Raw genomic sequence first — 11507 nt, 5'->3', positions numbered from 1 at the left:
AACGAGAATCAACTTATGTAAAAGGGGCATTACTCCCCTACTGCTCGCATACAAGCGGATTCGGCTCGGGGTCCTTCTAGACGAGCCGATTTCTCATTTGAACGAACGTGTGACATCACTGCTTACTCCTTCACATTTGTGCAGCCTATTTAGGCAGGCAGATGCATCGTTGGCTCGTTCAAACGAGAACCGTTCCTATATAAGTGAATTAGAGGGACTGAACGAGGGCTGTTTAAACTAAATAATATGTTAACGAGCCAACGATGATTTTTATCCCTGCATAAAATGGAGGAAAAGCGAAGGATTCCCGTTTGTCGTTGACTCGCATTTAGACCGCACAATTATTATTCACTGTCTTGTTTGAATGATAATTGTTACGTCTAAAAGCACCCCTAGTGGCTGCAGGAGGGGTATAGCTGGTAGTTAACGTTCTTGGCTTAGTGTCGCCTCCTAGTGGCAGGAGCTATACTTTAGGTCTTCAGCTGTTCCCCCAATGAACAACTGAGAGAAGGATTTTATGTGAGTAACCAAAATCCTGTTTACTTCTCCATATCCTCTGTACAGGATCAAGCTCTGCTGAGCAACGCTGTGCAATGTCTGAACTCCTGCACTCATGATGGAAAGGACTTGGATCCAGAAGTATTTCAGAGATTGGTGATTACTGCTCGAACCATCGCCATCATGCGCCCAAACAACCTTGTCCATTATACAGACTCCAAGTTACTCTCAGGAGAGACAGGTGAGTGCCTAATGTAATGGCTATAGATCACACCAACAACCCATTTAAAGGGAACCTGTAGCATTAAATCCTTCGATCAGAGTTTTGAATCTGCAGACCCGCATTAAGGCCAGGACACACGTGTAATGCGGATGCATAAATACACTTGTCTGTCACTGGCTTCATACTGACTCCTTCAATCTGCTCCGCTCCTCCATCTCTGTAAAGAGCTGCCTGCAGTTTAGACCGCATGTTCAAGCTGGCAGGTTCCCTTTAAACATAAGTCACAAATTACATAAACCATTTTTCTGTTTTCAGATATTGACGAAGGCAAAGATGTTACGAAGCCCAGCGAAGGAGAAGAAGGCTATGCCTTCATTACTCAACTTGTCAACCAATTTTGGAAACTACATGCATCCAAACCCAAGAATGCCTTCCTGGCTCCTGCTTGTCTGCCGGGTATGTGATACAGTTTTCTACTCCGTACAACCCTCTTCTCCACCAAATATCCATCAGCTGTGGTAATATAGTATTTATCACCTGCAGGTCTTACCCATGTGGAAGCAACAGTCAATGCCTTGGTGGACATCATACATGGGTACTGCACATGTGAACTAGACTGCATCAACCTTGCATCAAAAATCTACATGCAGATGTTGCTCTGCCCGGTGAGTTACTGATCTGCTGGCCCCTTTGTTGTTCCTTGAGGACCGGAGATCATCTTAAACACGGAGTGCCAAAGACTGCAGTTAGTTTCTCAATTTTATACTTTATTTCCAGGATCCGTCTGTAAGCTTCTCCTGCAAACAGGCTCTGATTCGAGTTCTCCGTCCTCGGAATAAGCGCCGTCATGTGACACTTCCATCCTCTCCACGAAGCAATACACCCATGGGTAAGAGCACCCTTGTACTGTCAGCAAGGTTTAGAAGCGCTCACTCAGTCCTGCACCAGGTTCCCCTCTGCTTCTTGTGATGTGATTGCCGTCTTACTGTGCAGCTCTGTAGATTGTCAAATCCCACAAGTGTTTTTCCTCCTCTTGGTGTCACAACGGTGAGTTTTATGCCCTTGAATATTACCCATGGCAGCCGTGTTATTCTGGCTGAGAATACCCACTTCCTCCTTTTTACCTGGAGCATCTTGATAGACACACCCGTACATCATCATTTCAATTCCCTCTAGGTTGGAGAGCTTGGTTTCCTTCAGGTGTGGCTGTCATTAGGATGCCTCCGCCATACAAGGACCTCTTTAACCGTGAGCACTCGGGTTTCTATCACCCTTGGATAGGAAGGGTCTCCTTTCATTGTGGTGGTTTTAGTGGTGTCACATGCAGGCAGCCATGTTGTTTAGTTGGGTGCTAGAGAATTAGGTTTTGATCTCTGTTGTTTCTGACCCAGGAGATAAGGACGATGATGACGACGACGAAGCTGAAGACAAGATGCAGACTTCTGGAATGCCAAACGGAGAACACATCCGACAACAGAGTCAGGAGCAGAATGAGGTTGACCACGGAGACTTTGAGATGGTGGTGAGAATTGTGTGTACTGACAAAGCATCGCTTGTAACCTTACTCTTCATGACTTTACAAAGTTTGATAGGAAGAACTAAGTCCCGCTAACCCTTACTTTATCAGTCTGAATCCATGGTCCTTGAAAGTGCGGACAGCGTCAACAATGGCAACCCATCACCCTTAGAAGCTCTTCTAGCTGGAGCCGAGGGCTTTCCCCCAATGCTGGATATTCCACCGGATGCGGATGATGAGACCATGGTGGAGTTAGCCATCGCGCTTAGTCTGCAGCAGGATCAGCAAGGTAAATTAGCAATTAATGCAGCCTATTGTGCAGTTTAACCCATTGTCTGCTGACCTCACCTTTCTCTGTGGTGCATGGATGTCTTGCAGGAAGCAGCAGCAGCGCTCTCGGTCTTCAGAGTTTGGGATTGTCTGGACAAGCACCAAGCTCATCCTCTTTGGATGCTGGAACTTTATCGGACACCACTGCATCAGGTAACAGTAGTGCTATAGACCCCATGGGGTCCTGACTCTTGATTGTTCTACTGCTGCATGTAAATGTAAGGAAACGCAACTCTCCAACACCGCTGCGCTCGCTGGGGATTCAATGGATGCATTGGGTAATTTCAGGTAACCGCTTTGCCTTGATAAAGCTGCTCTATCTCTTGCGTTGTGGGGGGTAAGGGGGCCTGTGTTTTGCTGGCTCGGTAGTTAGAGACTGTGTTTTTACCTGTAACAGCTCTCCTCATGCTTATAGCTCCAGCATCAGACGACGAAGGCAGCACAGCCGCAACCGACGGTTCCACACTGCGCACCTCCCCAGCAGACCACGGAGGGAGCGTGGGCTCAGAGAGTGGCGGCAGTGCCGTGGATTCGGTGGCTGGTGAGCATAGTGGTACGTCTTGTCATGATTTAATACGATAGGTATGAGTAAGACTGATGAAGTGAAGGGGTTATGGACTATGATCTAATATGGCTTGATTTCTGTTTTTATTAAATGGGTATCCAACGACAAACTTTTTTTTTTTTCTTCTTCCTCAAGTCTGCTCAGCCTGCAGTAAAAAGTAAAAAAAACAAAACATACTAAACCCTTCTGATCTCCCAATGACGGCCCTGCTCCACTACTCTCCCCATTTGTCTATAGTGTGATGTCATCAACACGAGGGACATATGAGCCCTACAGTCAATCACTTAAGCCAGTGTTCAGCTGCAGCCATCACATGTTCCCGGTGGGCTCTCTGCAGCTGTCAAAGAGGCGGTAGAACGCTGCCTACAGCATTTTACCGTGTTTTTGAATGCAGCATTCTATACCACTGGGAGGGAAAGGGAAAGTGGTGATGTCATCGGCTTTCTTTGCCTACGCTAACAACGCAGGCGAACGCTGTATGAGCAGCTCTGCCATAGTAAACATACGCTGCCTTCTCACACTAGCGCCTGTATGAGAGCGGCCTTAGATTTTGTCCCTCTGCATGTATCCATTGGTGGGCCTGGCTTGCTGGTTTCAGAGGTTATGCATGCAATGAAGAGTTTTCTTGTAGCATCCCAGGAAGGATGCAGAGCCTAGACAGTTGGTGTTCGCTGTCTACTGATATAGGTAGATCTGAAGCTTTGCGGGACCGAAGGTGTTTAGGTAAAGTCTCATAAGAGCGTTTATTAAGTCTGAGAGTCGTGGGGAGCAGATCTTTAACATATGATTTATCAGAAGACGTGGGACACACAGAACTGCCACAAATCTTCCCATATCACATGAGGCCAGTGTGAGCGGCAAAGGAATATGTATGTGGCTTTTGTCTCCAGTTTCATATTAGATACAGGGCACTTGGCAACCACTCGGTCTCCTGCAGTTGTCATGTTTGGCCCTCACTGTGAAGAGCAGTACCTATGGGCCACTACAACGGGAACTTTTTACATAGGCCTAATATTTTTCTTTTTGTATATGGAACTGACTTCAAATACTTCATAGTGTGGGAAATTAGTAGATTACATGTCTGTCTTTTTTTTTAACATATTTTAACATCCGAATCTTTGCATTAAGTATACATCGCTCTCTTCTCTTTCAGTATCGGGTCGCAGCAGTGCATATGGGGACACAGCAGTTGAGGGTCAGCCTGCAGGACCTGGAAGTATAAGTTCTAGCACAGGGGCAATCAGCACTGCCACTGGACAGCACGAAGGTGAAGGTTCGGAAGGAGAAGGAGAGACGGAAGGTGATGCACATACCAGCAACAGGTCTGTATTGTCTTACAAAGCCAACCCTTATTGTGCCAATTGCTGGTCATCCGTATCGATGCCTCCAACTGAGCCAATGCTTGTTTTTTCTTTTAGACTTCACATGGTGCGTCTAATGCTGCTGGAGCGTCTTCTTCAGTCTATGCAAAGTCTCCGTACCGTAGGAGGCGTCCGGGCCATTCCGTACATGCAGGTATAAAGCCCTAATCATCTAGTAGTAGGGTCTAATTGACTCCTCCTCTTGGTGTAGCTGTTCAAACAGGGGTAATTGGCTTTTTTTTTCTCCAGGTGGTGTTGATGCTGACTGCAGATCTAGATGGAGAAGATGAGAAGGATAAAGGAGCCCTAGATAACCTCCTGTCGCAGCTCATCGCAGAACTAGGTTTAGATAAAAAGGTAACTATGCGATTTGTCTAAATGGTGGCGCTCTCACCCTGAGAACCCCACTAATCCCAAGAATGGGGTTCCGCCTCTTCTTGTCAAAGCGGGTTCGCTGCACAGACTTAAGAGTGACATCAGATTGAATGGAGCCGTAGTCGCAGATGCGCTTCATTCATTTCAGTGGGGAAGACGGAAATAACGGAGTACAAGCGTTCACCTGTTTCTGGCAGTCCCATTGAGAATGAGTTGAACAGCACTGCACATGCGTGACCATTCTGTTTAATCTCCTCCTCGGTGCAAGTTTGTGCAGCAAGCCCAAAGGGGAGAAGAAACAACACAGGACCCCTGGTCTCAAGATCGGTGGTGATCTCAGCAGTGAGACCTTCAGAATTTTACCGCCTATCCTATGAATAGGTGGTAAGTCAGTTGTTAGACAATCCCTTTAAAATCAAGTAGGTGGGTAAGATCTGACACTTGCTTTGCATTTGTAATGCTCCTCTCCATCATCACTTAGGATGTCTCTAAAAAGAATGAACGCACTCCCCTGAATGAGGTCCATCTTGTGGTCATGAGGCTTCTGAGCGTCTTCATGTCTAGAACAAAATCTGGTTCCAAATCGTCCATCTGTGAGGTGAGCAGGATGTCATCTGGCAGGTTTACGCGTCCAAGTGTAGTTTGTAATGCTAATATAATGAAAGCCAGCTAGAGTTACGATACCAAAATTTTGACTGTCCTAATTGTTCGACCCCGCAGAAGAAATTGTATTGTGTCATTTACGCTGCGTGATTAACGCTGTAAGAAAAAAACAATGGCAGAATTTGTGTTTTTTTCTGTCCTCAAAAAAAAAAATTTTACAATACATTATATGTACCCATGTAAACAACAAGCCCTCATTTGGCGATGTTGATGAAAAAATTATTAAAAAAAGCATAGCTTTCGAAACGCGGAGATGAAAATCCTCGAAAAATCGTTGCGTTCTTATGGGCAAAATAGGCTGCGTTATTAACTGGTTAAAAAGCGCAAACAAGAATATGATCACCGCGTCAGTGTGGTACCTTTATTTAATTTATTTGAATTGGAGGCACTTGGCTTATGAACATTGTGAAACCCTACCCTACAGCTTTTCTAGTTGGAGTTCACGTTAAACTTTTATTAAAGAGGTTGTCCAGGTCTAAACTGTTTAGGACTTCTCTTCAGGATAGGTCATCAATATTTAATGGGTTGGGGTCTGCCACTCAAACTCCAGCAATCACCTGTTTGCTGATCCTATGGCAGTGTGCGCTTAGTCAGATGCAGACGGCTCTGTACACATTGCAGCGCCCAGGTTGGTATTCTTGTTGAAATCTATGCAATACCCAACTACCCGCTGCATTGTGTGCAGACTTGTCAGTCTCCGCATCTGCATGCGTGGACAGCGGACTTGTCAGTCTCCGCCTCTGCGTGCATGGACAGCGGACTTGTCAGTCTCCGCCTCTGCGTGCGTGGACAGCGGACTTGTCAGTTTCCGCCTCTGCGTGCGTGGACAGCGGGCTTGTCAGTTTCCGCCTCTGCGTGCGTGGACAGCGGACTTGTCAGTTTCCGCCTCTGCGTGCGTGGACAGCGGGCTTGTCAGTTTCCGCCTCTGCGTGCGTGGACAGCGGGCTTGTCAGTCTCCGCCTCTGCGTGCGTGGACAGCGGGCTTGTCAGTCTCCGCCTCTGCGTGCGTGGACAGCGGGCTTGTCAGTCTCCGCCTCTGCGTGCGTGGACAGCGGGCCCGTCAGTCTCCGCCTCTGCGTGCGTGGACAGCGGGCCCGTCAGTCTCCGCCTCTGCGTGCGTGGACAGCGGGCCCGTCAGTCTCCGCCTCTGCGTGCGTGGACAGCGGGCCCGTCAGTCTCCGCCTCTGCGTGCGTGGACAGCGGGCCCGTCAGTCTCCGCCTCTGCGTGCGTGGACAGCGGGCCCGTCAGTCTCCGCCTCTGCGTGCGTGGACAGCGGGCCCGTCAGTCTCCGCCTCTGCGTGCGTGGACAGCGGGCCCGTCAGTCTCCGCCTCTGCGTGCGCGGACAGCGGGCCCGTCAGTCTCCGCCTCTGCGTGCGCGGACAGCGGGCCCGTCAGTCTCCGCCTCTGCGTGCGCGGACAGCGGGCCCGTCAGTCTCCGCCTCTGCGTGCGCGGACAGCGGGCCCGTCAGTCTCCGCCTCTGCGTGCGCGGACAGCGGGCCCGTCAGTCTCCGCCTCTGCGTGCGCGGACAGCGGGCCCGTCAGTCTCCGCCTCTGCGTGCGCGGACAGCGGGCCCGTCAGTCTCCGCCTCTGCGTGCGCGGACAGCGGGCCCGTCAGTCTCCGCCTCTGCGTGCGCGGACAGCGGGCCCGTCAGTCTCCGCCTCTGCGTGCGCGGACAGCAGCCTCTTGAACAGCTGATCGCCATAGATCTTGGATGGATGACCACCATGATCAGCGATTGAGAAGCTATCCTATGGATAGGTCATCAATAGTTCTGACCTGGACAACTCCTTTTAAGGTTAACTATTAAATTTAGATTGAATTAAATGAAACCCTGTCCCCCCCCCCACCTTCTTCTGTTCCAGTCTTCCTCTCTCATTTCCAGTGCGACAGCGACGGCTCTTCTAAGCTCAGGGGCCGTGGATTATTGTCTACATGTCCTGAAGTCTCTCCTGGACTACTGGAAGAGCCAGCAGAGTGATGAGGAGCCTGTAGCTGCCAGCCAACTCCTGAAACCTCACACCACGTCCTCTCCGCCCGATATGAGCCCTTTCTTCCTCCGCCAGTATGTCAAGGTAAATGAGCTGCAGGTGGTCTACAGTTCTAGGAAAGTTCCTCTATCTGCCTTTGTGTAAGATCTGGAGATTGCAAGCATTGAGGAGTAGGATTGTGCTGGGGTTTTGCATTTAATCCCCCTCTTGGTCTTCTCTATCAGGGTCACGCTGCAGACGTTTTCCAGGCCTACACTCAACTGCTGACAGAAATGGTTCTCCGACTACCTTACCAGATTAAGAAAATTGCCGACACCAATTCCAGAATCCCACCGCCTGTGTTTGATCATTCTTGGTTCTACTTTCTTTCTGAGGTCTGTAGATAGAAGTGAAACTTTAGAATAAAATTTCTAGTGCAGTTTTGTTCTTTCTGCTATATATTACAGCTCTGTCTGAGGGAAGCTGAAATGTTTTTAGAAATCTGAACAAACTTAATAGGTTTCCTAAGTAGGTATTTGAAATCTGTCATTTTTATTCTTCAGTACCTGATGATTCAACAGACCCCGTTTGTTCGCCGCCAAGTGCGGAAACTACTTCTGTTCATTTGTGGGTCAAAGGAAAAATACCGACAGCTCCGGGACCTTCACACGCTCGATTCCCACGTCCGAGGCATCAAGAAGTTGCTGGAGGAGCACGGCATCTTCTTACGTGCAAGCGTGGTGACTGCTAGCTCTGGGTCTGCTCTACAGTACGACACGCTGATCAATCTGGTAAGACGCAAGAAGACAAATGTGTCTCTCTAGGCTTCTAACTGATTGGTGCAAGGTCTTAACGAAGTTGTTTGTTTCAGATGGAACACCTAAAAGCCTGCGCTGAAATTGCGTCCCAACGAACTGTGAACTGGCAGAAATTCTGCATCAAAGATGACTGTAAGCTTCTCAGATGTTAGCTGTTTATTGGTAACATAGACAATGGATGTTAATGCATTTAGTGGGGAATATTAGTAGAAAGTTAAGTGACCCTCTACCCCAGGGATTAGAGGGGGGAGTTATATTACTTGGCCTTTTGTGCCTCAGATCTGCCTGTTCACAGGCTACATTTCTGTCTTCCAAGATGGCTGTCATAGTCATCAGACTACTTTTTGTACACTGTGCATTTGTAGGATACTAGATTCCAGTTGCATTACATCTGTCTGATTGGCCAGCTATACTCATTTAATTAGTACTTGCCAGTCAGATAGTAGTATGAAATCCGTTGGCATACTGATGCACACTAGTTAGGAGCTTGCGGCAGCCATCATAGAAGATGGCAGCGGGGAATTAGGAATCAGAAAATCAGAGGGACAACTGTAGAGAGGACAGACAGCAGGTAATATAACCCCTGTTGTCCCTGGATAGACTTTTAAGCATCATGTTGAACAATACCTGCAGACTGCGCACCATTCCCTATGATGGTACATTGCATGCCTAACCTCAAACAGCCCTCTGGCCATCACAGTGCTGGGGAAACACTTGGCATTTGTCTTTGTTTTAGCGCTGCACTTTCACAGACCTAATTGCCTTTGTGTCCTTCCAGCGGTCCTCTACTTCCTGCTTCAGGTCAGCTTCTTGGTGGATGAAGGAGTGTCTCCAGTCCTCCTGCAGTTGCTCTCTTGTGCTCTCTGTGGCAGTAAAGTCCTTTCCACATCCTCTGGTTCCTCTTCTGTTCCATCGTCAAGCTCGGGGCAGCCGGGATCTCAAAGTAAATCGTCAACTAAGAAGAGTAAAAAGGAAGACAAAGACAAGGACAAGGAGGGTAAGATAGTCCTGTAGATATAACGCCGCAGTCAATTAGTAGCTTATGACTGCACCACAGATTTTAGATTGTGTGAAGTATCTATGATGCTATCTTCCAGGTGAAGGGTCCAATTCTCAGGAGGAACAGCTCTGCACCGCACTCGTCAACCAGCTGAACAAATTTGCCGACAAAGAGACACTGATCCAGTTCCTGCGCTGCTTCCTTCTGGAGTCCAACGCATCGTCCGTCCGCTGGCAGGCTCATTGCTTGGCGCTGCACATCTACAGGTGAGGAGATCAATCCTAACTCTTTTTAGTCTTTTATTGTGCAAGCCAAAATATGATTATGCCAGAGGAAAGGTCACTGCGTCCAGCGTGGTGTTTACATATGCTGACATGCAAAAAGCCATGGGATAGTAGTATGTAAATTAATGACAGTGGCGTTATCTCAGGGAACGGCTTGGGAACGCTCACACTTGTGTAAGTTGTGAGGTGTCCTCTTGTGAGTCAAGTTGAACACCGGTCAGCGGGCTCATGGCCAGATGACATGAATTTTTGGAGTTCAAACGAGGCATGATAGCGCTGCCAGACAGATGGGGCACTCCGACATATGGGCAGTTAACATTCCTTAATCCACAGTATCACATACCAGTTGTTTTGGGTATTCCCATAGGGATAATGCATGGCGCCATCGGGCCCAAGTTGTCCAGAATTGTTTCAAGGAGCATTCTGGAGAGTTCCTATGATTGGTGCGGCTTGCACGTTTGCCTGACATGAGCCCCATCAAGTATTTATGGGATGTGGTGGAGAGGTCCATTTGCACCTGAGAACCTGCATCTACAAATGGTACGGCGCTGTAGGGGCTATCCATACAGATCAGCATCCTTCCAGGCATCTTTCGTCCACTTGTAGAATCAAAGCCACCTCAAATTATTGCACCCCACTGGACTAGAAGGGGTCCTACATGATATTAATTCCTGTGACTTTTGGCATGTCAGTGTATAACTCTTACAGTATTGGGGAGATGACTGTACATACAGAGCAATGTCACTACTAGGGATAGAGACTAGAGATGAGCGAACGTACTCGGATAAGCACTACTCCGAGTAATGTGCTTTATCCGAGTATCTCTCCGCTCGTCCTGAAAGATTCGGGGCGCTCCGCTGCTGACAGGTGAGTCGCAGCGGGGAGCGGGGCAGAGCGGGCGGGAGAGAAGGAGAGAAAGATCTCCCCTCCGTTCCTCCCCGCTCTCCCCTGCAGCTCCCCGCTCCGCAGCGCGTCCCGAATCTTTCAGGACGAGCAGAGAGGTACTCGGATAAGGCACATTACTCGGACAAGTAGTGCTTATCCGAGTACGTTCGCTCATCTCTAATAGTGACCACTGCCCATCAGACTATTGCATAATCAATTGGAAAACGCCTTTAACCACCTGCTGATAATCCAACCAGGAACTCTGGAAAGCTTTATTACTCTTATGGGATGCGTAATTCTGTGTCCATACTCTCCGTGTTTTCAAGGGACTGTTCTGATATTAAAAGTTTACTACTTGGAATATCATTCATCTGATTCATTCTCAATCCCATTATTTCTTCCTGATTTCTTTTCTTCCACCCAGGAACTCCAACAAGTCGCAGCAGGAGCTTCTCCTGGACCTCATGTGGTCAATCTGGCCAGAGCTCCCAGCTTACGGACGCAAAGCCGCTCAGTTTGTTGATCTCCTTGGCTACTTTTCCCTAAAGACACCTCAGACAGAAAAGAAGGTGAGTGCTTTAAGACAAGTAGATCCTTTCCTGCTGCTAGTATTGGCATCAACGGAGTAAATATTTTGCTCGTTCCTCAGTTCAAGGAATATTCCCAAAAGGCCGTTGAGATCCTGCGAACACAAAACCATATCCTGACCAATCATCCTAACTCCAACATCTACAAGTAAGCGATTGTCTTCCCATTCTGTCCCGCGCCTCATACTTTATGGTAATACAGGTTGGGTCTTTTGGAGGATGCCTCTCCTTTTATAGGATTGTTGAGTTAACACTTCTACACCATCATTCTGGTTGCCTCTTATTTTCCAGCACACTTTCTGGTTTGGTGGAGTTTGATGGATATTATCTTGAAAGTGACCCATGTCTAGTCTGCAACAACCCCGAAGTCCCATTGTGTGTAAGTACCGGGCTGTACGGTTATTTACAGCAACATGAAGTATGCAAGAAA

The 11507-nt window shown here is 48.2% G+C and overlaps 1 protein-coding gene across 1 annotated transcript in view; it reads left to right on the top strand.

The window, feature by feature from the left end:
• UBR4 (ubiquitin protein ligase E3 component n-recognin 4) overlaps positions 1–11507 on the top strand; it is a 90626-nt gene that overhangs the window by 40319 nt on the left and 38800 nt on the right. The window contains 21 exon segments of the mRNA XM_066606353.1: positions 565–739; positions 1037–1177; positions 1265–1386; positions 1499–1610; positions 2113–2243; positions 2349–2526; positions 2616–2720; positions 2983–3120; positions 4286–4454; positions 4551–4647; positions 4743–4850; positions 5350–5466; positions 7399–7608; positions 7749–7898; positions 8067–8294; positions 8375–8453; positions 9100–9318; positions 9419–9587; positions 10915–11059; positions 11140–11225; positions 11369–11456. Coding sequence (XP_066462450.1) covers positions 565–739; positions 1037–1177; positions 1265–1386; positions 1499–1610; positions 2113–2243; positions 2349–2526; positions 2616–2720; positions 2983–3120; positions 4286–4454; positions 4551–4647; positions 4743–4850; positions 5350–5466; positions 7399–7608; positions 7749–7898; positions 8067–8294; positions 8375–8453; positions 9100–9318; positions 9419–9587; positions 10915–11059; positions 11140–11225; positions 11369–11456 — 2967 coding nt within the window.

The sequence above is a fragment of the Eleutherodactylus coqui genome, chromosome 6 (genome assembly GCF_035609145.1).
Source record: "Eleutherodactylus coqui strain aEleCoq1 chromosome 6, aEleCoq1.hap1, whole genome shotgun sequence".
NCBI lineage: Eukaryota > Metazoa > Chordata > Amphibia > Anura > Eleutherodactylidae > Eleutherodactylus > Eleutherodactylus coqui.
The sequence above is the reverse complement of the archived record's forward strand: the minus strand, read 5'-3'. Positions and strand labels throughout refer to the sequence as shown.